The sequence below is a fragment of the Nyctereutes procyonoides genome, unplaced genomic scaffold (genome assembly GCF_905146905.1).
Source record: "Nyctereutes procyonoides isolate TBG_1078 unplaced genomic scaffold, NYPRO_anot_genome, whole genome shotgun sequence".
NCBI lineage: Eukaryota > Metazoa > Chordata > Mammalia > Carnivora > Canidae > Nyctereutes > Nyctereutes procyonoides.
Window position 1 is genome coordinate 688,905 of NW_026575047.1, and position 27,904 is coordinate 716,808.

At 33.9% G+C, this 27,904-nt stretch overlaps 1 protein-coding gene across 9 annotated transcripts in view; it reads right to left on the bottom strand.

The window, feature by feature from the left end:
* The window catches only part of LCORL (ligand dependent nuclear receptor corepressor like), a 154,184-nt gene that overhangs the window by 95,397 nt on the left and 30,883 nt on the right, over positions 1 to 27,904 (bottom strand). For 6 of the 9 annotated variants that reach the window (XM_055326201.1, XM_055326202.1, XM_055326195.1 and 3 more), the window contains exons 2-4: positions 16,254 to 16,319; positions 3,945 to 4,024; positions 2,913 to 3,042 (exon numbers count right to left, since the gene is read on the bottom strand). In XM_055326201.1, the coding sequence (XP_055182176.1) occupies positions 2,913 to 3,042; positions 3,945 to 4,024; positions 16,254 to 16,319 (276 nt within the window). Of the gene's footprint in view, positions 1 to 324; positions 372 to 2,912; positions 3,043 to 3,944; positions 4,025 to 16,253; positions 16,320 to 27,904 lie in introns of those variants that run through there. The other 3 variants (XM_055326204.1, XM_055326196.1, XM_055326199.1) reach the window with 3 other exon arrangements.

Below are 27,904 nucleotides of genomic sequence, written 5' to 3' on the forward strand. Positions count from 1 at the left end.
CTGGCCTTTATCCTGTCCTATCCTATCCCATACTAGAGACCTCTAAAATGATTTTATTCAAAGAAAATTTAAAAATAAAGAACAAAATCAAAACCAAGTAAATGAGTAGAAAATCCTTGTTTAATTAAATCTGGATAATCATGCTGGACTACAAATAAAGGAATTAACAAAGGTAAGACCTGAAGTAAAGCAAAAAAAAAAAAAAAAAAAAAAAAAAACTAGTAAGAATCTTCCACTTAAAAACTCTGCAATTCTTCAAAGACCTCAGACATCACCAAGATTATCCCCAAATGGAGAGGTCACTAAATATCCATGAACACTCACCCAACCTTTGGTAGGAGACCTCTTGAAGACCCAGATGCTTGAATCAGCTGAAATAGTACCAAGTGTTTTCTGATTACTCTTAATAGGGCAACGGAGCACAGGTTACTCCACACTATCAAAAATTATAGGTCATTATTATTACTGATAATTCTAGCTACTACCATTATAAATTACTCAAGAAAAAGGAGATTGTGTAATGAGTTCTAAGGTGAATGAAACTTACTGTGTGCATGTATGTTAATGTGTACATTTCTTCCCATTCTTAGTGATAGAAGTCTATTACATAATTCTTCTCGTGAGTGTAAATACATTGGCAGAATAAAATTCTCTAAATATGCTATAAAGTTCTTAAAGTATGTAAAAAAATATTTTTAAAGATAGATTTATTTATTTATTTATTCATTCATTCATTCATGAGAGACAGAGAGAGAGAGAGAGAGAGAGAGAGAGAGAGAGAGAGGCAGACACAGGCAGAGAAAGAAGTAGGCTCCATGCTGGGAGCCCGACATGGGACTCGATCCCGGGTCTCCAGGATCACACCCTGGGCCGAAGGCAGCGCTAAACTGCTGAGCCACTTAGGGATCCCTGTAAAAATATTTTTAATATTGATTCAGATAAAAAATTTCTAGGGGTGTCTGGGTAGCTCAGTTGTTTAACCATCTGACTCTTGATTTCGGCTCAGGTCATGATGTCAGGGTTGTGAGATCGAGTTCCCCTACCAGGCTCTCTGCTGAGTGTGGAGCCCATGTAAGATTCTCCTTCTTCCTCTCCCTCTGCCCCTCCCCTGGCTTGCGTGCACACTCTTTCTCTCTTTCAAATAAGTTAATCTCTTTGAAAATTCTGAAAGAACTTTTTTTTTTTAAGAGATTTATTTATTTGAGAGGGAGAAGGAGAGAGAGCAAGAGAGCATAAGTAGGAAAGATGAAGAAGTAGGCTCCCCACCGAGCAGGGAGCCTGATGTGGGGCTCCATCTGAGGACCCTAGGATCATGACCTAAACCGAAGGCAGACATTTAACCAACTGAGCCATCCAGGTGCCCCAGAAGAATGTGGTTTGTTTGTTTGTATTTATTTATTTATTTTTAAATTTTATTTATTTATTCATGAGAGACAGGGAGAGAGAGAGATAGAGAGGCAGAGACACAGGCAGAGGGAGAAGCAGGCTCCATGCAGGGAGCCTGATGTGGGTACTCGATCCCGGGACTCCAGGATCACGCCCTGGTCTGAAGGTGGCGCTAAACCACTGAGCCACCCGGGCTGCCCAAGAACATGTTTTTTAAAGACAAATGCCAATTTCTGAACATTTAGCACTTCAGTAACACACAGGAAAAGATTTTAAGTCCTCTGCACTTAAAAAAAAAGTTCTTAACTTTAGGTTTTTGTTGTTTTTGTTTTTTTATTCTTTGGTTTTAAGTTTTATTAAGAGAGAGAAAGAAGGAGAACACGTGTGTACGTGGAGAGGGGAAGAGAGAGAGGGTAGGAAAAAATCTCAAGCAGACTCCCCACTCTGCATGGAGCCTGACAAGGGGTGCCGTCTCATAACCCTGAGATCCTGACCTTAGTTGAAATCAGGAGTCAGATGCTTCACTGACTGTGCCACCCAGGTGCCCCTTAACTTTAAGCTTTTTAATGTACTAATGATTCTTCTAATCAGAGGAGTCTTATATTTCAACATACAAAAGAACTCATAACACTGACGACTAAACAAAAGCCTCCTTGCTCAAAAGCGAAGACTATTTTCAACATTACTGATTAAAATCTAAAGGTTATCCATTTAATAGAAAAATATCCAATATTAACCTAATTTAAAAGAAGAATACAGCAGCAGGCTCAACACCTAGATGAAATAATGTTTTTCTCGATCTCTGGAAAGTGGGAGGTGGAATGATAACCCCTCCCACCCTGCATTCCCCCTACACCATGACTCATTCCAAGGATCTACATGGTAAAAATTAAGACACTCTATTACTGCAGAAATTACCAAGAACAAAAAATGGAAGGTTCTATATTTTTCTCAAGTAACTAAGATTAAAAAAAAAAAAAAACTGCTTCTCTCTGATACATATGTATCAAGTGAACAAGTGAAACAAGCCTCATTTGGTTTAAATAGTTTAGACAGGAAGCAAAAAAGAACATTTGACATTTAATGTCAAGTAAGCATATTCAAGCTACCAAAGAAACAGTGAAGCCCCAAGCCAGCAAATAAACTCCAACCTGGCTGATAAATGATTTAACTGTTACATTTCTAAAGACAGCTTTGTAGTAATCTACCACTTATTGAACATGAAAGAACTTTTGAAGTTTTGAGAACAGCAACAAAATAAGGAAGACCAGAAGCATAAAAAAAATTTCAGTAGGTGAGGAAAATGTCTGATAAAGTCAAGAAGAGAACTGAGAAAAGGGTGGTGAAAGGAAGACTAGCACTACAGTAATTGAGAATCCTAATGTCCCCAAAACTATGAAGAAAAACTAAGGATAATAAAAAATGGAGTAAAGACTGGCACATAAAAAAAATAATTTGTGTAAGAAAAATACAAACATTCTATATTTCTACTGCTAATTTTAGATGACAAGGTATACCAATATTACCTTTCTTTCGAAAGAGTGCATTTAGGTAATTTTCTGCTTGGCATTCAATCTTTTCAGTGTTGGACTGGCCCTGAGATGATAGTTCCTCCGTTGGTGTTGACTGTGAAGAATCAAGAGACGGTATACAATCCTAAAATTATAAGAAAGAAACATTAAAAAAATCATTTTTATTACACATGTGATTCCATTAAAAATAGCAAGAAAAAATTTTTCTAAATGCTCATTTATTCTATATATCAAATTACACAGGGAGAACATAAAATTTGGGACAGGAGTCAGGAGAAAAGAAATTTAGTTCTGATACCAAATTAATTTTATTTCTTTGCAAAACTGTAGTCAAAAGGGAGGTGGCGACTGTAGATAAAATACATTACTGAATAAATTTACTATAATAAAGCATTCCAGTAATGAGAGTTTAACAACAAAGCAGGTATGTTTACCCTCTAATCTGACCCAAATGGGTACAAGTTCTCAAGTTCTCATTTCTTCTTAGCCTTTTTCACAATAGTAAAGAGAATTAGGACTTCCCAACATACAAGAAGATGCTGCTTGCCTAGTTTATACCCTGTTTATAGTAGACACTAAATATTTAATCATTTACACAGGAAATAACTCTGATATCCAAACGACTTCAAGAGAATAAAAGGCTAAATAGTAGTATCACATTATCCGCCAACTACAGATTCCTAAGAAATCAGATTATAGGGTGGTCTCAAACCAAACCAAGCCTCCACAGCTCACTGTCCTCTACCAAATACAAATCATATCTACACTGAACTTCATGAGTCAGGGAGCTATAAGGAAGAAATGTGAAATAAGCAAAAAAGATGAGTGTTTCGGTGATTTCACTTGGAAGTTAAGCTAAATGTTAGACTTCTAACAAAAGACTTTTAAAAAAATTCTTCTCATTACCAAAATCAAATATTTAAATTTCCACTGTAAGTCACCAATTTTCAGAACAAATTAAGTCAAAAAAATTGTGTTACAATTGTGCAATTAGTTTAGAAATAATTTCATAGCACTAAAACTTACACTGACTGCTTCTCTCTGTAGGTTACAAAATGAACATTTTTCATCCATAGACCAGTCAGTCAGCTCTTCTGGTTCACAGTCTTTAAAAGAGGGAAAAATATTCATTAAATACACTAACTTTATTAATACAAATAAAATTACCACTCTCCACAGCAATGTCTCATATAAAAAGCTAACTACTGATAGTAAGGGGAGAAGGCGTAACTTTAAAATTAAAGTGATGACATCTAGAAAGAAACAAAGAAGGCTGTAAGGAGAGTAATTTTGCACTATTATGGGACAAAGTAGCAAGAACAATGTACTGGTTATAAATTAATTTTCTAACAATAGGGTTTTAAGTATCATCTAACCTTCTAAAAGATTCAATTTATCATTGCCTATTAATTTTTAATTTTCACTGTGAAAGAAATCAAAACAGGAAGGTGTGGGGAAAAATACATTTTACACATCATGAAAGCAACATAAAACAGAGAAAGGGAGTAAAGCATCAGAAAAGTCCACAGATTTGAGAAAATGGAATGTTGTTCAAAAAAAAAGGGGAAATCCATCGCTAAAAAGTCAGATCAGATTTTTATTACATTGTGTAATGGTGTTGTTGCAAGAGCTCAAGTAAAAGGCAGGTAAACAAGCTATATTATTCAATACAAAACATGAATTTTTTCACAAGAATGTTTCATATAATCCAACTATTGTAATATATTAGAAAGTTTGTGCAAAACAAACATTTTATGATGAAGAAATTTTATGAAGATATAACAACACTGCCATCCTAACTATATTTGGTACAGTGATTTTTCAAACTTATTTCTTACAGTAAAACTCCTTTCAATTTCCTTTCCCAAATAAATTCCTATATAGAACCTCCAATATATGAAACAATTATCAACTGATATCAATTATCAAAATTATCAATTTTTCAAACTTATTTCTTACAGTAAAACTCCTTTCAATTTCCTTTCCCAAATAAATTCCTATATAGAACCTCCAATATATGAAACAATATATCAAACAATCATACTGGTACTAATCTGAAAAGCACTGGGGTGACACAGTAATTCTAGCTCATACTTTTGAAATACATAATGAAGTCGAATATAGGTTTCTGTTAAGCTACATAGAAAATAAGCTTACCTTTTGGGAAATAATAAATAAATACCAGTTAGGATCAGCCCCCAAGAAATTCTTGTATCAATCAAGATATACAAGTCAGAATAGAAGATAATGTAATCTGTTGGAGTATAAAGAGTGTAGTGATAGTTCCCTTTGGCTTTAGCAGTGGTCCAGAAATATTCCTAATATTTATCTACACTTAGAAGTGGTAGGAAATGGGAGCATGAGACCTAGTATAGGGTAATGGAAAGATAATTAGATTTTAAGTTTCCTTCTGGAATGAACTTACTTGTAACCTTGTCAAGTTATAGAGTTTTTGTTTTAATTTCTCTATCTGTAAAATAAAGACCCCATCACATAACTTATTTGTGGATCAAATGAAAAAATGTGAAAATATTTTATAAACTACAAAGCACGATGCAAAGGCTAGTTACTAACAAAGGAGGATTACCAGTCATTATTTTTTTAAATCCTGCACAATCACGAACATACTTAATAAGGCTAGTTCGTAAAACAGATAATTTTAATACATCAGTTTAGGAAAATGGATCACTTTCTGCAAACAACCCGATAAATCAAAAAGTTTAAACAATCTATACAATTAAAAACTCAGAATTGTGGTTATATAGGTTTATTATTTTCTTCAACCCTTTGAAGAAAGACCTGTCACTATAACAGAGGAATACATTCATTCTCTTGAATGTGGAACTGTGCCATGTCTCTCACTAGGGAGGCAGAGCTTTCTGATCAGTGGGAACCAATGTGGGAAAACTGATAGTATATATTCCAAGCTGAGGCTTTAAAAGGTATGGCAAGTTTCCCCAGTTCTCTTGAGTTTCCACCATCCAACATGAGAAGAACTTGCCCAAACACACTCACTACTCCTTCGGATTGGAACTTGCAGTCACCAAAAGTGATCCCTGAAGGCCAGTGAATCACATCATCCGTAAGGATGCAACAGATTTAAGAGCTATTTGTTATGCAGTATTACTGTGTGAAAACTTGACTCATATGCTAAGCATAACAATTCTGATAGATTAAGGAAATCTTACTGTTTTTTATTATGGCTTCATGAATAAAAAATATGAAAGATATCTAGCATTAGAATTTTTTTTAAATAGCAGTATTCCTGGAGAAGAGGTATTTTTTTAAGATAAAAAGCTTTATTTATTTATTTATTTATTTATTTATTTATTTATTTATTTATTTAATAAATTAATTTTTATTGGTGTTCAATTTACCAACATACAGAATAACACCCAGTGCTCATCCCGACCAGTGTCCCCCTCAGTGCCCGTCACCCATTCACCCCCACCCCCCGCCCTCCTCCCCCTCCACCACCCCTAGTTCGTTTCCCAGAGTTAGGAGTCTTTATGTTCTGTCTCCCTTTCTGATATTTCCCACACATTTCCTCTCCCTTCCCTTATATTCCCTCTCACTATTATTCATATTCCCCAAATGAATGAGAACATACACTGTTTGTCCTTCTCCGATTGACTTACTTCACTCAGCATAATACCCTCCAGTTCCATCCACGTTGAAGCAAATGGTGGGTATTTGTCGTTTCTAATGGCTGAGGAATATTCCATTGTATACATAAACCACATCTTCTTTATCCATCATCTTTCGATGGGCACCGAGGCTCCTTCCACAGTTTGGCTATTGTGGACATGGCTGCTAGAAACATCGGGGTGCAGGTGTCCGGGTGTTTCATTGCATCTGAATCTTTGGGGTAAATCCCCAACAGTGCAATTGCTGGGTCGTAGGGCAGGTCTATTTTTAACTCTTTGAGGAACCTCCACACAGTTTTCCAGAGCGGCTGCACCAGGTCACATTCCCACCAACAGTGCAGGAGGGTTCCCTTTTCTCCGCATCCTCTCCAACATTTGTGGTTTCCTGCCTTGTTAATTTTCCCCATTCTCACTGGTGTGAGGTGGGATCTCATTGTGGTTTTGATTTGTATTTCCCTGATGGCCAGTGATGCAGAGCATTTTCTCATGTGCATGTTGGCCATGTCTATGTCTTCCTCTGTGAGATTTCATGTCTTTTGCCCATTTCATGATTGGATTGTTTCTTTGCTGTTGAGTTTAATAAGTTCTTTATAGATTTTGGAAACTAGCCCTTTATCTGATATGTTATTTGCAAATCTCTTCTCCCATTCTGTAGGTTGTCTTTGAGTTTTGTTGACTGTATCCTTTGCTGTGCAAAAGCTTCTTATCTTGATGAAGTCCCAATAGTTCATTTCTGCTTTTGTTTCTTTTGCTTTCGTGGATGTGTCTTGCAAGAAGTTACTGTGGCCAAGTTCAAAAAGGGTGTTGCCTGTGTTCTCCTCTAGGATTTTGATGGAATCTTGTCTCACATTTAGATCTTTCATCCATTTTGAGTTTATCTTTGTGTTTGGTGCAAGAGAGTGGTCTAGTTTCATTCTTCTGCATGTGGATGTCCAATTTTCCCAGCACCATTTATTGAAGAGACTGTCTTTCTTCCAGTGGATCGTCTTTCCTCCTTTATCGAATATTAGTTGACCATAAAGTTCAGGGTCCACTTCTGGGTTCTCTATTCTGTTCCATTGATCTATGTGTCTGTTTTTGTGCCAGTACCACACTGTCTTTTTTTTTTTTTTTTTTTTTTAGTACCACACTGTCTTGATGACCACAGCTTTGTAGTACAACCTGAAATCTGGCATTGTGATGCCCCCAGATATGGTTTTCTTTTTTAAAATTCCCCTGGCTATTCGGGGTCTTTTCTGATTCCACACAAATCTTAAAATAATTTGTTCTAAGTCTCTGAAGAAAGTCCATGGTATTTTGATAGGGATTGCATTGAACGTGTACATTGCCCTGGGTAACATTGACATCTTCACAATATTAATTCTGCCAATCCATGAGCATGGAATATTTTTCCATCTCTTTGTGTCTTCCTCAATTTCTTTCAGAAGTGTTCTATAGTTTTTAGGGTATAGATCCTTTACCTCTTTGGTTAGGTTTATTCCTAGGTATCTTATGCTTTTGGGTGCAATTGTAAATGGGATTGACTCCTTAACTTCTCTTTCTTCAGTCTCATTGTTAGTGTATAGAAATGCCATTGATTTCTGGGCATTGATTTTGTATCCTGCCACGCTACCAAATTGCTGTATAGCAGTATTCCTGGAGAAGAGGTATTTTTTGAAAAATCACTGTAAGATTTCATGAAGTTTTAGTGATAAATATGTTGAATCGAGGAACAACTTTGGAATAATTAAGACAATTATCAGTTGTAAGATAAAATTCGGCATGCTGAGCTTATCTCATTTATTTCAGTTATTTTAGAAGTTCTTCAAAGAAATGTTAATTAAAATGAATGCCTATGTAGTTAAGTAAATGGTATCAAATAATCAACAATTATATAAATGCCATTAAATTTTGCTGGGTAAAAAAAAACTACTTTACTTACAAATATTGAATAACTACTCTTTCTACAAAAACTTTTGGTTTTGAGTCCAAATAAATGATGAGATATATTTTTTTTTATTTATTGGAAAACAAAATTTGAAAAATCAACTCTAGGCCAGATTTCTCCAAGTTAATCTTTTCATGTCATAAGAGTTAACAAAGATTTCTCAAACAAAATATGACAATAAATCAGATATCCCTAAAATAAGATGTCTCTCATTTTGAATACATGAAGTTGTATAAACTCAAAATGGTGAAATATCTTACAGAAATAGCCTTATTAATAAAAGGCAATGTCATAACAAAAACTAATAGTAAATGACTAACAAAAGAGCAACCTTTTCACCATGGATATATATTCACAAAGTCTGGTTCCAATCATTTTACCTAATCTACCTTAGAAAGTTAACAGACTTTGAAATTAAAGAGCCTTGGTACTGAGATAGCTTTCCAAATACTAGATGTGGCCTTTGGCAAGTTACTTTCTTTGGGGTTCAATTTCCTTATCTGTTAAAATGAGGATAATGATTGCATCTTACGGCTGTAGTAAAAATTAAATAAGAACATATGCAGAACACCTAACAAGTTCAGTTGGTGTTACTTTCATTTTCTTTTAGATATTCACAAATCTTTTGAATGTTTTTATTCTCTTCAGTACCCTTTAACCATAAGAAGTAAATTTTAAGTTTCCAAAGACAAAGCTCAATGAAAAGTGAAAAAAGGAGGCTATGAACTAGATTTCTCATGAAGGTCATGAAAAAATGGTTATAACTATGTTGATCTTGAGGAAAGACAATGAACAATGTTATTAAAGAATAATTTTTCATTATGAAACTATATGCTAACTATACTAAAAACTATGAAGAAGAAAATAAAAACTATCCATAATCCCAATTATTCCGAGGTAATGATTAACATATTCTATGCCTTTTTAAAAATTAGCATTATCCAATTCTTTGAAAATATCAATAAAATTAACAAACCTCTACCCAGCCTACCCAAGTAAAAAAAAAAAAAATTCATTCATTCAGAAATGAAAAATGGGCCATCATTACTGATTCTATGATTAATAAAAAGATAATAAAAATATTATGAATCATATTAGTTGCCCATGAATATGGTAACTTCAGATGAAATGGACAAACTCCTTGAAAGACCCATCTACCAAATCTCACACAATAATAGATAATCTCAATAAGACTCTAGCTATTAAAGAAATTAAATCAATAATTAATAACCTTCCAAAACAGAATGCTCCAACTCAGATGGTTTCTCTACAATCTGTTCCAGAAAATCAAGTATTTTCTGATTCTATCATTATCTACCATCATTACCCAAGTACCATAAACAGTCTGAAGAGACAACTCACCCAAGAAGATACACAGATAGCAAATAAGCTTATGATATCAATATCATATCCCATTAGATAATTAAGATAAGCTACCCCTCCACACCTACTAGAATGATTTAAGTCTGAAACATGGATGACATCATATGCTGGTGTGGATGCAGAGCAAATACAATTAATCTTTCCATACTATCTAGCAACAGTGCTCCTAGGTATTTAGGCAAATGAGTTGAGAAGTTAGGTCTATACAAAACCTTGCACACAAATGCTAATAGCAGCTTTATTAATAATTACCAAAACTTGAAGCAACCAGATGTCTTTCAAGTAGGTCAATGGATAAGAAAACTATGGTACATCCACCCAAGGCAGTATTATTCAGTAATAAAAAGAAATGATCCATGATGAAAAGACATAAAGGAATCTTACATGCATATTATTCAGTGAAAAAAGCGAGTCTGAAAAAACAAAATACAGTATGCTTTCAAATATATGGCATTATGAAGAAGAAAAAAGATAGCAAAAAAGAGTAGTGTTTGACATGGGTTGGAGACGAGGGAAGAACTTTAAAGGTGGAATACAGGTGATTTTTTGGGCAGTGAATTATTGTGTAGGATACTGTAATGTAGACACATGACTGTGAATTTGCCAAAATGCACTACTGTACAACACACAAAGACTTAGTTAATGTAAACTATGGGGGCTTTAATTAATAAAATATATCAATATTGGCTCAACAATTTTAACAAATGTACAACACTAATGAAAAAGAAACCTTGGGGGTGAGAGGGTCTATGGGAAATCTTTGTATTTTCTATTTTTTTCTGTAAATTTAATCTGTTCTTAAAAATGCTTTTTATTTTAAAAATTAGGATATTACACACATGCTTAATTGTCACAAATATTTTCTATGCTCAAATACCTCTAAATCATTTTTAATAAATAAGCATGTTCCATCAAACCGATGTTTCAGAACTTATTTAATCACTATCCTATTATTGGATATTTAGCCTGTTTCTCTAATCTTGGTATTCTAAATAGCATGATGAATACGCTCAGATAAGTTTTTGTGTGCACACTGATAAGAGCTAATATAATTTATAAAACTATAAAATAGAGCAGTATTAGATTCTCTGGTTTCAAGATAAATAATCAATCGATATTGGAAAACTCCTGACAATACTAGGCCATGAATTTCTAGAAGAGATCCTACTTACTCAGTTTTCCTTCCTCACTGCTCATTATAGTTCCTGACACAAAATAAGCATTCAAAATATTTCATCTAACAAAAGAGCCAAGAATACACAATAGGGAAAAGACAGTCTCTTCAATAAATGCTGGGAAAACTGGGCAGCTACACATAAAGGATGAAACTGGACCACTTTCTCACATCATACAAACGAATAAACTTAAAATGGGTTATAGACCTCAATGTAAGACCTTAAATGATAAAAATCCTAAAAGAGAATATAGGCAGCAATTTCCCTGGTATTAGTGGTAGCAGTATTTTTCTAGATATGTCCCCTAGGGCAAAGGAAACAAAAGCAAAAATAAACGACTGGGACTACATCAAAATAAAAAGCTTCTGCAGAGCAAAGGAAACCTTCAACAAAGCAAAAACGCAACCTACTGAATGGGAAAAGATATTTGTAAATAATCTATCTGATAGGAGGTTAACAATCAAAATATATAAAGAACTTATTCAATGCAATACAAAAAACAAAACAAAAAACCCACACACACACACACACACACACACAAAAACCAACTAAAAAATGAGCAGAGGACCGAAATAGATATTTTTCCAAAGAAGAAATACAGATGGCCAACAGGCACATGAAAAGATGCTCAATATCACTCATCATCAGGGAAATGCAAATGAAAACCACAATTAGATATCACTTTATATCTATCAGCATGGCTAACATCAAAAAGGCAAGTAAGTGATGGGTATTAAGGAGAGAGTGATGAGCACTGGTTATTGTATGTAAGTGATAAATCACTAAATTCTATACCTGAAACTAATATTACACTCTATGTTAACTAACTAGAATCCAAATAAAGACTTGGAAAAAAAAAGAGTTGGAGAGCATGTAGAGAAAAAGAAACCCTTGTATGCTTGCTGTTAGTGGGAAGACAAATTGGTACACCAGTGTGAAAAGTAGTATGGAGGTTCCTCAAAAAATTAAAAATAGAAATATCATATGATCCAACAAATCCACTACTGGGCATTTAACCAAAGAAAACAAAAACACTAATTCAAAAAGATACATGCACCTCTATGTTTGTTGCAGCATTATTTACAATAACCAAGATACAGGAAGTGCCTCAGTATTCATCAATAGATGAATGAAGAAGATGCAAGATGATATACACACATGCACACACAATGGAATATCACAAAGCCTAAAAAAAAAAAGAGAGAGCCTGTGACATTTGTGACAGTATAGATGGACAGTATAGTTTAATGTAGTGAAATAAGTCAAACTGAGAAAGACAAATATCAAATGATTTCATTTATGTGGAATCTAAAAAAAAATCAAATGAGTAAACTAAAAGCTGACTTGGACCTATAAATACACAGAATAAACCGATGGTTGCCAGAGGGAAGGGGAAATGGGTGAGAGGATGGGCAAAATGGACAAAGAGAAATGGAAGATAACAGGCTTCCAGTTATGGAATGAGTAAGTCGCAGGAATAAAAAACGCACAGCATAGGGCATATAGTTAATGACATTGTAGTAGCATTGTATGGTGACAGATGACAGCTACACTTGCGGTGAGCACAGCATAATACGTACTGAAGTTGAATCACTATGCTGCACACCTGAAACCAATGGAACATCGTGTGTCAACCATACTCATAAAAAATTGTTTATAATGTTTTACCTAATAAATCTTATGTAAAAAGTAGTTTTGTTGTCTCCATCCATAGTGTTTACAGTTGAAAAAAGATACTAAGTTAAAAAGATACTAAATTTCAGTCAGTGGTACACTCAGGGGTCAGCAAATCTTTCTATTAACAGCCAAATAGTAGGTATTTTAGGTTTTGCTGGCCATACTATCTGCTACACCACTCAACTCTACTGCTGCAGTATGAAAGCAGCCATTGACAATGTCTCAACAAATGAGAGGGGCTGTTTTCAATAAAACCTTCTTAACTGGACAATTAAATTTGAACTTCACATAATTTTCATATGTCACAAAATATTAATCTTCTTTTGATTTTTTTCAACTATTTAAAAATGTAAAAATTATTTTTAGCTCACAGGCCATTCAGAAACAGTAAACAAGCTGGATCTGGCCCACATGCTATAGCTTGCAGACCTCTGTATCAGATGATCCTACAGGTGAAAGAAACCAGTCACAAATAAGATATGAAAAAGGACTGGCTAAAGCAGGAAAAAAAAGAGGGAATATTTGCTTAAAAGTTCTGTAGCAGGAGGAAAAATAAATTTTGGAAAGACAGAGGAAGAGAGGCAAAGAGTATGAGGAACTTTTCTGGGCATACATAAAAGTTTGAAGTTTATGACATTCAAACCTTCTTTGGAGACCTCCCCCCTCCCAAAAACAATAGTTATATTTTCCCCAAAAGGAGAGAAAGTCATGAAACATATCAAAGAAGATAAAAAACTAGGGCTCTGTTTAGTTTCCAACAAAATAAAAATTAGCACCACTCAAAAGCTTCCTTCAAACTATTCAACCTGGAGGTGGTTCTGAATCAAATTCAGGAATTAAAATACCTCTCAAGACACTAATGTATATGATATAAAAGTCTTAAAAACATGCTCTGTGCCACACTTGATTTTTTAAGGTAGCAGTACGAAATTTAGAATATTAATTTCCACAGAAACAGTAATAGGTATGCAATATAGTCTATTTAAATTAATGTATTATAAAATTAAAATACTATGCAAAATTAAGTATCATAAAATTAAAATACTATGCATTTAATTTTATAACAAAAATAATTTAGAGTAATATACGGGGATCCTTTGCTATGCAATATACTAGTTTCTGAGTTTTGGAAAGTCAGTTAACAAGAGTTCAGACTTCCAATGATTTATCAAAAAATATACAGTAATCTATTTGATTCTTGCATACAGACTTGTATAGTGAGAAACCCCTATACTTAGAGTCCCAAGCATCTAAACATTAAACCATTTTTAACAATGACAACAACAAAGAAAGCACACTTATTTATAAGAGGATAAGAGAGAAGCTGGAGATAATGGGTAGTTTCTACATGCCTTTTCAAGAGGTTCTACACTTTGATAGCACTGATTTAATTTTCCTTCAAAATGTAGAGCTGTCTTCATCCTTGCATAGCTACAGATTTATTGCTATAATTAATATCATCATACTTAAGTCTACAATTTAATTAGAAGCTTTTCTTAAATTCAAAAAAGGAACTAAAAGGAGGAAGAATTTACCTAAGAAACCTGGAGAAACAATTTACCTGAGAAATCTGGAGAAAGAATATTCGGGGTGAAAAAAGGGAACGGATATGTGTCTATATGCAAGTTTCAAAGCTTAGCCAATTTTGTTAGCTCTCTCCACCAAAAACAAACAAACAAAAAAAGGCGCTTTTTCAAAAGGACATAAAGTACAAGACCTATCTGAACTTAAACAAATGGAATGACATATATGGCAATAGGTTGTTAAATTAAGTAAATTAATTATAAATAGATAGATCTACAACGAAATACTGTGCAGCCATTAAGAAAGATGATCTAGACTTTATAAACCCAAATGATATACCAGTGAACAAGGCAGACAAAGAAATTGTACATAGGGTGCATATACTATATACTACTATAATAAAAGAATACACACATATACCTTACATCATATAAAATTGTTTGAAAATTACTTATGGATCGTGTGAATAGGGATAATTTTTTCTTTCTGGTTTATCTCTATTTTTGAATTTCCTAAAATAAACATGTACAACTTGTATACTAAAGAAATGCTAGTCTACAAACAAAATACAAAGCATTTATTTCCTTAGAACATTCTGCTGTTTGTATAATAAACAATTTTTGAAGGAACATAGGTATATACATATATATGCAACTATATAAATAAACAAAAGTGGGGGAACAACAGGCTGAGTCACAAGCTATAATTTGGGTTGTCAGAAGGCAAATATAATGCTACTTCTGACATGAATGAGGGCAGCAGGTTAAGAAAGGAAGTCTGAAGAAATGTCAGGCTTAGATTAAATTCTTGTTTTTTTAAAATATTTTTCCTCTGTTCATTTTTAAGCTCAGAAAAATAGGTGGAACTACAATTGATCAGTATTGCTAAAAATGTATCAGGTAAAAATACTTAATCCAGTGCTGAATTATGATAAGATGAGAAATGAATAAAGTTAAGAGAAATAAAAAAATGATCTTAGCTATACGAATGATAAAACCCTAGAACAAGCACATTTTGGAGTCTCCATTCTTAAAGTCATGTTCTACATGGATATCAATTCATCTCAGTGAAGAGAGGTGGTTGGGACAAATGATCTTGCATAAATACTTTCAGATCTGATGTATAACTCAATTATCCTGCTCAATATTAATAAAGAATGGCCAGAAAACTTTTGTCTACTCCACCATCACTGCCTCAACTCCCATCATCTTTCCCTCAACTCAAAGATGTATTTATACAGAAAAATAAGGACCTTTAGAGACCTGGGGTCTTGGTAGAATGGAAGGTACACAGTCGAATAGAAGGTACTAGAGTTAGGACATAAAACTGACCAGATAGAAGATTCAGAAATAATTCAATCAAAATCAAAGTAAAAATTTATACTACCATTACTTACTCTGTAAATAAACTGGAGTACAAAATTTTAGAAGTCTACAAAAATGTTCTCCTACTATTGTGTATTTCCAAGCAAGCAATAAAACAACTAAACTATGATATCATAGAAATTATATGACAAATCAAAATCTTCCACTAGGATTTATGCTATAGCATTTGAAAGAAGTGGCTAATAAATAACAAATAGTATTATATATAAATAGAAGACTCTGAACACACATGGTAGGATTTCTCAGAGTGACAATCTGAGGTTTCCAGGCTGCCTGTCTCATGAACAACAGGAAATATTTACTTAATTGAACCCTTTTAAAACTTCTTTAAGAATAAATGAGGGTACGTAATATATAACAAAAATTAAATTTCACCATTAAGTCAAAAAGAAGTTTCACATTCCTTTTTGATCAATGTATTAAGTATTTTAAAAGGTTATGATAACATTATGTAATAACAAAAACAATATTTGGATCACTTTATTTAGTTAAAAAGTCACTAATTAAACAAGACCACAAATTCATGTTTAATATAAAGTTAGCACAGAACCACCGCCTTTCATTTATTAAATGGGATGGAAAGTCAGAATTTTAAAATACAATTTAAAAAGCATTACCTTCAAATAAACTGAGGTCTCTTCGTAGCCGTGGTCCATAAAGCCCTTCTAAAATACTCTCAAAACCTGTGTTGTAAAAGAGAGAAAAGTATATAACCTACTGGAAAAGTTTAATTTCATAATAATCAAATTAAAACCATATATCCAAATGAATTAGAGAGTTATAAATTTAACTATGAGGGGTCATTTTTCTTTTAGGTCATTTAAGCTGAACTAGGCAATACACAAAAGAGTAAACAATCACACAATGACTATCAGAAATTATGTGATTGTGAAGAATTTAAAATATTCAAACATAAATATTCACTACTAAACAAGTAAATAGCTTTGTTATTTAGAATATTCCGAGGTTGAAATGTTATAGACTGATTTTTTGGGTAATAACTTTGTAGAGGAGAAGAATGAAAAAAGACACGTATTACATTCCAGTTTACATTTGTATCAAAAAACGTTAAAAGAAAGTAGCATCTTTAACTCTAATTATGAGTAAATGAGTATCAATGGGGAGAAAATCTTGCTGTGACCAGTATGACGTACAAATTTAAACCTACGTAGTTATAAAAATTAAAACACAATGTGTTCATGGCTATGGACTACTTTGTGTTAAGGAAAAAAATACTGAAAATCTTGTCAAGTTAACAAGAATCATGAATTTGCAAAAGTGTTTTACCTTCTGGATATACAGATTTGAATATTTTACTGTCTTCTTTTTGAAGCCTGTATCTTATTCAGTTTTAAGCAGCTTACAGATAAAGTAAAAGGCATTCCAAGAAAAATGACCAGGATGGCAAAATAACTAAGAAACCAAAAAAAAGGAACTAATTTAAGAATGCTTAAATGAGGGAAGAAAAAAAGGTATCACAACAGGTATGAAAAATTAAAAGTAAAGTAGTTTGTTTTTTAGTGGTGTTCCTAAATTGTAAAACAGTAGAAATACTTCTATCGAAATGTTTAATAAATCATAAAATGCTTTAAAAAAACATTCTAACATCTTTGAAATCAAGATGCACATTAAAATCAATGGTGGGGATCCCTGGGTGGCTCAGCAGCTTATCACCACCTTCGGCCCAGGGTGTGACCCCAGGGTCCCGGGATCGAGTCCCGCATCGGGCTCCCTGCATGGAGCCTGCTTCTCCTCTGCCTGGGTCTCTGCCCCTCTCTCTTTCTGTGTCTCTCAGGAATAAATAAATAAAATCTTAAAAAATATGTATATAAAGTAAAAAAAATAAAATCAATGGTGTGTTATAGCCAAAGAGTGGCAATATTTTTTCAGTTAGCAGAACATGAAATGATGCAACTTAAAATTAATGATGTCTTAGCTTTGACAAAATAAGGTACTTATTATCATGGTACTTGGTAAATATGTATTTAATAAAAATCTTTGTGAAGTGAATCAGTACTAGTTCCTAGAGTGGAAATTTCAGGCAGAAAAGTGAATGAACCATCATCAGAGAGAGCTTTCAAGGACGCTATATTTTTTTTACATAAGACTCATATTAGGTAAAGACAGACTGAAAGAGTCCCAAATCTCTATTACTAAGATATTCTATTTATCAATGTGCTCCAAAAATACTGTAAACAACTATTTTAAGATGTTATTCTGTCTTATATTGGACAAAACATATAGCCCCTCCCTATATAAGCCTACTGAATTTAAATGCTGCACATTTCCTAGATTTAAGTGTGAAAAGAGGCAGCAAACAAGGACCTACATGTTTGTTCTATTGGGCTTCTCAGCTCCTCCCTAGATATGATCAAGATCTTAACATATATCCTGTTAAGATTTATTCATAGTATATAGTATTGGTGCTACTGTAAATGGTATCTTTAATTGTTTCTTGTAGGTGAACAGAAACATAACTAATTTGTATATTGACTCTGTATCTAGCAACATTGCTAAATTCTCTAATAATTCATCTTGATATTCTTTACATACACAAATATATCATCTATAGATACGGTGGTTCTGTTTTTCCCTTTCCAATCCTTACTGCTTTCTTTTTGTTTTCTGTTCTTGCCTTACTGCCTTGGCTAGGATCTCCATATTATGCTGAAAATTAGTGAGGACAGCAGATATCCTTGACTTTGTGAAAATAAAAGGAAATCTCTTTTTTGGAGTCGGGAGGCCGGCAGGGGGAGCTCTCACATCCTACCAAGAGCCGTCAGTTGTAGACCCAAAGGAAGACAGGGAGGGACCTTGCATGAGGATACTACTACCTGACTATCCCAGAAGGAGAAAAAAGGCTTTCCTCCTAAGGGGCAGCAGTTCAGCCAATGAGAGGCTGTCACTCTGCCAATGAAAGACCACTACATTTTGAACTTCTAGTTTGTTCCAATGGACTTTTTTTCCCATTTGTTTTTATTGAAGTTCGATTTGCCAACATATAGCATAACCAATGGACTTTTTGTTTACAAGAGCCCACCCAACTTCCCTCCTTTTATAAAGAAACTTGCTTAGGGGACTTGCCTATGGTTTTCCATAGCCTGCTTGTCCAGGATGGCAGTTTTCTACTACTCCTGAATAAAATCTATCTTTTGCTGGTAAAATAACTGGCAGTTTTATTTTTAAGCTTTAACTATATACGCCCAAACTAAATGGGAAGGCATTCAAAATTTCATCATTAAATACAATGTTTGCTATATTCTTTTTAAAATAAACAGCACTTGGGTTGTCTGGATGGCTCAGTTGGTTAAGCTAGACTCTTGATTTCAGTTCAGGCAATAATCTCATCATGGTCATGGGATCCAGCCCCATGTTGGGCTCCATGATCAGTGGTGAGTCTGCTGGAGATTCTCTCTCTCTGCCCCTCCCCTACTTGCACATGCACACAAGTATGTATGCATGCTCTCAAATAAATGAATAAGTCTTAATATAAACACCACTTATCACCTTACAGAAGTTCCTTCAACATCTAGCTTGCAAAGGAGTTTTTATTACTATCAACAAATGACGAATTTTATCAAATTTATTTTGCATCTATTCCAATAATTAAATCTTTTTTTAAAAATTTTTATTTATTTATGATAGTCACAGAGAGAGAGAGAGAGAGGCAGAGACACAGGCAGAGGGAGAAGCAGGCTCCATACACCGGGAGCCCAACGTGGGATTCAATCCCGGGTCTCCAGGATCGCACCCTGGGCCAAAGGCAGGCGCTAAACCGCTGCGCCACCCAGGGATCCCTATTCCAATAATCGCATCATTTTTTCCTTTATCTAGTATATATGTTAAACCAAACTTTTCCTGTCTTTAGGAAAAGCCAACATTATCATGAGGTATTTTTGGTGGTTTCCTGTCCTGACAGTTTCTTTTAAATTACTGCATCTATGGTCACCAATGAAACTGGTCTATAAATTTCTTTTGTGCTTATCAGGTTCTTATATTAATGTTGTGCTACCCTCATAAAATGAATGATAATGTTCTTTTTCTTTAACACCTGGGAAAAATGAAAAATATAGAATGTCTTGCTTGAATATTTGGTAGAAAATGCCAGGGATGCCACCTGGAAATAAAGTCTTTCTAAACAGGCTTACTGCCAATCAAATTTATTTAGCTGTCAAAGGATTTGTCTTTTCTAGAGCTGCGTCTAAATGGAATCACAAAACATATACTCTTTTGTATCTCGCTTCTTTTACCAGCAAACAGTCTGAGATTCATTCATGTTGTTACACGTATCGGTTAGTATTTTCATTTTAATTGTGGAGATGTATTCCCTTATATGGACACATGACAAATTGTTTATCAATTCTCATGTTGATGGACATATGGGTTGTTTAGGATGTGTGGCTATTATAAATAAAGCTGATATGTACATGCATGTATAAGTTTTATTTTATAAATACGCTATCACTTCTCCCTAATAAGTATGTAAGAGTGTAATCACTGGGTTTAGTGGTAGAGTTGTTTTGGTTTGTCGTTAAAATTTTAAGAAATGAAAGAGTTGTTTTGCAAAATGGCTGTAGTCTTTTACATTGTTTTTTTAGATTTTTTACATTTCCACTAGTAATATACAAGAAGTCCAGTTGCACCAGAGCCTTATCAACGCATGACGCTGTCAATCTTTTTTTTTTTTTAGCTTTAGCACTCTAATGAATGGGTATCTCAAAGTTGTTGTAATTTTCAATTCTTTGATGATTAATGACTGTTAGCATCCTTTCTATTGAAATGTCTCTATTTTGTTTTTTTATGGTAACAGTAATGGTGGCCTCAAAAAGCAAAGCGAGAAGTGAGCTATTCTCTATTTTCTGAGTTTGCATATTTTACTATTTATTTATTAACTATAAACCAGGCCTGGAGTCTTCTTGATGGCAAGGTTTTAAATTATGAATTGGGTTTTTAAATCAATATAAAACATTCAGGTTATCTAATTCTTAACTAAGTCACTTTTGGCCATTCATATCTTTTAAATTATACTATTTGCATAAAGCTGTTCAAAAATTTTTCATATTTGCCTTTAATGTCTGTAGAATCTGTAGTGATATCCCCCTTTCATTCCCAATACTGGTTTAAGTATCTCCTCTCCTTTTTCATCAATCAGTCCAGCTAAAATGTTAGCAATTAGCAATTTTATTGATCTTATCAAGATACCACTTATGGTTTCAATGATTTTCTTAATTGTCCATCCATTTCTGTGATTTTGATTTCTGTCCTACCTTTATTATATTCCTCCTTCTAATTACTTTTTTTTTTCATTTACACTTATTTTTCTCTAAGCTTTCCAGGTGGAAGCTTATAGCACTGATTTTGCTCATTGCCCCTTTCTAATAAAAACATTAAACTGTAAGTTTCTCTATATTCACTACATTAGCTCCATGTCATAAATTGTGCTGTCTTTCCATTTTCATTCAGTTCAAAATGTTTGCAATTTCCCTTATGATGTCTTCGCTTACACATAGGCCATAAATACATTGTTAAATTTCCAAATGGTCACTTTCCAGAAATCTGTTACTAAATCTGACTGAATCCCTGTGATCATAAAATATATTCTGTAAGATTATAATCATTTTAAATTTACTGGGATTTTATTTACAAGTAACATATGATGTATGCTGGTGAACATTCCACGTACACTTGAAAATAATGTATCTGCATTTATTGAGTAGACTGTACCATAAATGTCAGGCCTAGTTAATTGATAGTGTTAAGTATTCTATAATTTTTTAATGTGTTCTACATTTCTATAGATCTTTCTTTTTTAAGTTCAGTCAGTTTTTTCTTCATGTATTTTGAAGCTATGTTATTAGATGCATATATTTTTTATTAGGTCTCCTTTGTGAATTGATGTCATCATTAAAAAATGTTCCCCTTTGCCGTGTTCTAAAGCCCTATTCCTTGAATAGGAATCTGATGTTGTATCAGCCACACCAACATTCTTATGAGTAGCATTTTTTGTCCTATATCTTTCTAACCTCTTTTAATCTATGTCTTTATGCTTACACTGAGTTTCTTCTGGACAACACACAGTTATATCTTCCATTTTTATCCAGACTCTAAGTCTCTACTTTTTAATTAAAGTGTTTAGACCATTAACATTTAATGTAATTATTGGGATAACTGGATTTATATCTACCATCTTGTTACCTGTTTTCTGTCATATCTATTATATGTTCCTTCTTCCCATTCTCATTTCCCATAATATTCTTATGGGAGATAAAGTTAAACAAGAATTTTTAGTATTCTATTTTATTGCCACCATTATTGGTTTATCAGCTACCTCCCTTTAGATTTTTAGTGCTGCTATAGGGCTGCAAACGTTTTTCTCTTAAAAGTTTTAGAGATTGAGTTTTACATTTAAGCCTACAGTCCATTTTGATTTGTGAATGAGGTGATAGGGTTAATGTTCTTTTGTTCTATATTGACATCTATTTGATACAGCACCATTTGTTGAATGATTTGTTTCCTTTTTACATTCTCCATTTACCTCTTCATTATGTTTATGTTATCCCTTGGTCCTTGACTACACTGAGCAAATTTAAATAGCATTTTTAACATCCTTATCTGCTAATTTCATTATGTATTATTTCTAATCCACTAACTGATATTTCTCTTGATAATGAAATACATTTTCCTGCTTTTTTTGCACATTTAGTAATTTTATGTGGATGTCAGACATTATGAGTGCTGGATTTTTTTTAAGAGTTATACTTTATTCAAAAAGTTAAAAACACTTGAAGATCATTTTGAGGCTTTTTAAAAAAGGTTTTTAGAACAAAAGCACTAAAGTCTTCCCACCACTATGTTTAGCTTTCATGGATCTCCACTGAATAACTCTTGTATTCCATGACTGCTCTTACTCTGGCTGGTGGGAACCTGAATGACTCTCAGACCCGTGGGAGTTCTAGCCATTGTTCAGATTACAGCTCACTGGTATTCTTTCCTAAAAGTGTTATTTATCAGCCCTTATGGGATGTTCATCCTACATATGCATTAACTTTTTTTTCAAAGATTCAAGGGTAACATGTGCTGGTTTCTTGAGCTCTTTTTCTGTGTAGCTGCCTCTTTTCTGCCTCCACAAATTTTAGCCACTTAAAATACTCTGAATGCTGATTTCTGTCTTCTCAAGTAAGTGAGACCCCTGGGCTCTTTTTGGCTCATCCTGCCTGTGCTATAGTCTGGAAATGACCTCCAAGCAAAATGGTGGAGTAATCATAAGGCCTATATCATTAATTTCATTTTTCTCAGGGACTACAGTCCTATTTTCCAATGCTGAAACAAATTTCTTTTAAATATAGACTCCAGTTTCCTAGCTGTCTACACTTGAAGATAAATCCAAACCTTCTTACTTCTTCATGGTTAGAGATGGAAGTTTATCTGCTGGCTTGTTAGTTTAATAATTTTATTTGTACATGTTTTACTATCTTATTTTTCAAATATTTAACATCATTTTTTCCCTCCTCATTCCTTGTAGATATTGAAGTCTGTCCTTTTTAAAAATATGGTAAGCACAACCATTTATTTTTTTAAGGATTTTATTTGAGACAGAAAGCATGAGCAGGGGGAGATGCAGTGGGAGATGCAGTGGGAGAAGCAGGCTCCTCCTCACTGAGCAGGGAGTTCAATGTGGGGCTGGATCCCAGGACCCTGGGATCATGACCTGATCAGAAGGCAGACACTTAATGATGAGCCACCCAGGCGCCCTCAGCACAACCATTTTAAAAATCAGTATCTGATCATTCCAATATCTTCTAGTGTAGGAGTCGTTTCTGCTGTCTCATGGTTCTTGCTCAGCTTGCCTATTTCTTTGTGCACTTAATTCAGTACTTACTGGCTTCTGCCCTCAAAAGATTAAAAATTCCAAGGCCTAGGATGGATGTAGCCTCCTCCGGAGATGCTTCCTGTCTGCTTCCAGAAGGCACCTAAAGGCACTATCAGTTGGAAACCATCTTGTGGTGGGTAGAATGAATGGCCTCACAGAAATGCTCATGTTCCAATTCCCGCTAATCATGAATAAATTATGTTACATGGTAAGAAGGCATTAAGGTTACAAATGGAATTAAGGTTGCTAATCAGTTGACCTTAAAGTAAGATCATACTGGTTGGCCCACTATAATCACAAAAATGTTTAAAATGGGAAAAGGGGCAGAAGAGTCAGAATGAGATGGTGTCATTAGAAAGACTCAACTGGTCATTGCTGGCTTTGAAGACAGAAAGGAGCCACATGCCATAGAATGCTGGCAACCTCTAAAAGTTGGAAAATGCAAGAAATGTACCCTGTCATGAAGCTTTCATAAAGGAATACAGTACTGTCAACAACTTGATTTTAGCCCACTGAGGCTCACACTTCAGACTTCTGACCCTCAGAACTATAAGAATAAATTGGTGTTATCTTAAGCCACTAAATCTGGGTTAATTTGTTACAGCAACAGTAGGAAACTAGTATACATTTCTTAATCCATGCAGGTGGTTAAAACAAAATAACAGAAACTTAAGTAGCTTATAAACAACAAACATTTATTTCTCACGGTTCTGGAGAATACATATTCAAGATCAGAGTGCCAGCATGGTCTGACTCTGGTGAAGGCTCTCATCTGGGTTACAGAATGCCATCTTCACTATGTGTCCTTTACACAGTGGACGGAGTGAGTTAGCTCTCTTGGGTCACCTTTAAAAGGGTACTAATCCCACTAATCCTAATCCCATGAGAGCTCCACCCTCATGACCTAATCACCCCCTGAAGGCCCCAACTCCTAATACCATTACTTTGGGCATTAAGTTTTCACCATACGAATTTGGGGGGAACACAAAAACTCAGACCATAGCAACACTTCAAATCAATATTACAGTCTGAGGTTCCTTGATTGTCAAGATACAGATCTGCTATAAAGCCAATCTGTGACAAATTCAATCTCAGATATTTTTCTCCTTTTACATTCCTTTTCCTGCTCTGCTTATCAGGCAACATTTTGGAACTACAGAGAGGAAGGATGATTTTAGATCTGGTTGCTTTTACCCTGAAGGCATGGCCTTTTGAAGTCTAGCTTAATTTGCAGAAGATCTCCTATAAGAATGTGTATCTTGAACAAACCCTGAGGCCATAATTTTGATCCTTTTGCCTAGTTAGTCAGGAAAATAAAATAAACAATATTAACAAAGGACTTCAAGCTAAAGCAGCTTTTGCCTCAAATCTTCTACTTACCTCTAATGTTAGCCTGGGTATTCCCAACTGTCTTTCCAGCTCTCTTTAATCTTTTTAAAAAAATCTCACATTTTTTTTCATTGCTTTCAGCATAAGGATTTATCTACATAACTGAGATCAACCTTACCAAAAGACCAAAATTCCTTGTGCAATTAGTTTGACTATAATATAGAGTTCATTTATATAAATACATGCAGTTTATCCATTTCTCTGAGAGCTATGTGACTTTTCACTTTTTGTTATTATGTACAATGCTGCATTAAAAATCTTGATAAATGTGTCATCCTGTCCAAGTGTTATTTAGTTTCTTCTCGATAGAAATCTGTAAGTGGAATTATGTGGCCCTACAGTATGTACATTTTCAACTTCGCCAGATATTTATTGTATTATACAGTTACATTATTTTATAAAGTCTATCAGCAATGTTTAAGAGTTCCTGTTTTCCCCCAAATAACCAAAACTTGGTATTATCAGGCTTTATATTTGTCAAATACATTAAAATAAAATCATTTATCATTTTAATTTGCAGTTATTTAGTTATTACTGAGATTTGACATATTTTGAAATATTCTATGTTCCAATTGCCCTTTTGCCACTTTTCAATTGATTGTTGGCTTTTTAAAATTCAGTCATAGTTTTATGCATCCTGGATGCTAATTGTCAATTTCATGAACTGCATTCATCCCCCAACAATGGCTTTTCATTTTGTTCTTTCACACAGAAGTTTGTTTTGTTTTAATACAGCACAGACATTTTTTTGTTGTATTTTGTTTACGGCTTGTACATTTTCTCTTGGGTAAAAAAATTTTTGACAAAGACAACTATCTTACATGCATATGTGTATGTATAAAATTCTTAAGTTTTGCTTTATATATGTAGTTCTTAAATCCACCAGAATTCATTTTTTTAGCATCATCTAATATAGAACCCCAACTGTATCCCAACTATTAAACTATCTCAAAATGAGGGTACCGGAGTGGCTCAATTGGTTGTCAGACTCAGGTCATGACCTTAAGGGTCCTGGGATCAGACCCCACCATCAAGCTCCACGCTCAGCCTAGAGTCTGCTTAAGATTCTCCCTCTCCCTCTCTCTGTCTCTCTCCCTCTGCCCTCTCTTCACTCAGGCTCTCTAAAGAAAATTTTTAAATTAAATTTAAAAACAAATAAAAATTTAAAAATACCATCTCTAATGATTAGTAAGGCTACCCTTATGCTCCTGAAGTTCCAAAACATGTCTATATTTTTTAAATTAATAGCTATATTGAAATATAATTTACCACCATAAAATTTATTCATTGTAAATACACAATCCGGTGATTTTCATATAGAGTTATATAATCATCACAGCAATCTAATTTTAGCACATTCTATCACTTCCAAAAGAAATATTGTGCCCGTTTAAGAGTCTCCTTTTGTGTCTATAGATTTGCCTTTTCTGGATATTTCACATATTTGTGTCTGGCTTCTTTTACTGAGCATAATGTCTTTCAGACCCATCCATATTGTAGCATATATTACTACTTCAATACAATTGTATAACCATTTATCAGTTTATAGAACTTTGGGTTGTTTCCACTTTTAGGCCACTGTCAGTAATGCTGCTATGAACATTTGTATCCAAAGTGTAGACATATATTTTCATTTCTATTGGGTTGGTACAGAGAAATAGAATTGGAATTGCTAGGTCAAATGATAATGTTGTTTTAACATTTTAAGAAATTACCAAAATGAAAAAAAAAAAAAAAAAAGAAATTACCAAACTCTTCCAAAGTAGCTGGGCCATTTTATATTCCTACCGTGATTTCTCTACATTCTTAACAACACTTGTCTTTTTTATTACAGCCACGCTGCTAAGTATGAACTGGTATTTCATTTACCTAGTAACTAATAATGTTGGACATCTTTTTATGTGCTTACTAATAATCTGCAGTGCTTCAGTAAAAAATATCTAGTCAAATCCTTTGCTTAAACTGCAACTGGGTTATTTGTCTTTTCATTATTGAGTTGTAAAAGTTCTTATGGATATAGGTCACTTATCAGGTACGTTATCTGCAAATATTTTCTCCCCTCTATGGGCTCTTTTCACTCTCTTAATGATGTCTTTTGAAGTACAAACATTGGTAACTTTGATTAAGTCCAGTTTATCAGCTTTTCTTTGTGGATCTGTTTTTAGGCTCTCCATTAATCTGTTTGTCTACTAATAAGCAAATACCACAATGTGTTAGGCATTACCAGAGTTTTAAAAAATATTCCTGATAACATTTAATTATTTTCTTAAAAAAGTGTAACATACAATTTGTTGAGGTTATGCTTGCTTACCTTTATGGACACCAAAAATTTTAACTTGAAATATTCTTTTGGTGTACCCAATGGATATGGCCAACTTATATCCAGTAAACTTGCTAAACTTTTACTACCCATTTTAATAATCTATTGACTCTCTTACAGTTTTCTATATAAATACCTGTAGAAAGCCACAAATGTATTTCCTCTTTCAAATCATTGTGCTTTTCTTCACCCCTAATTCTATTGCTTTGGCTAAGGCTCCAGTTAACGTTCAACAAGATTGGTAATACCTTAATTACATACACAAGAACAAAGGTAAGAATTAAAAGCACATTTCACATCTAAAATTGTGCAAGCCAGGAGACAATGGAGTGACATTTTTAAGTACTAAAAGAAACTATCAACCCAGAATTCTATACTCAGTAAAAATATCTTTCAAAAATAAAGGTGAAATAAAGACATTTCAGACTCCCCCCCACCAAAGAACAACCCTGAGAAAATTATCAGGAGACCCACAATACAAGAAATATTAAAGGAAATTATTCAGCCAGAAGAATTATTTCTGGCAGAAGAAATACAAACCCTTGGATCTATACAAAAAAAGGAAGAAGATTCCTCAAAAATTGTTAAGATAAAGGTAAATATAAAAGACAATTGCCCATTTTCGGTAACTCCAAAAGATAATCAACTAAAGTAAAAATAGTAGTGATGCTGGTTAATAGCATATATAA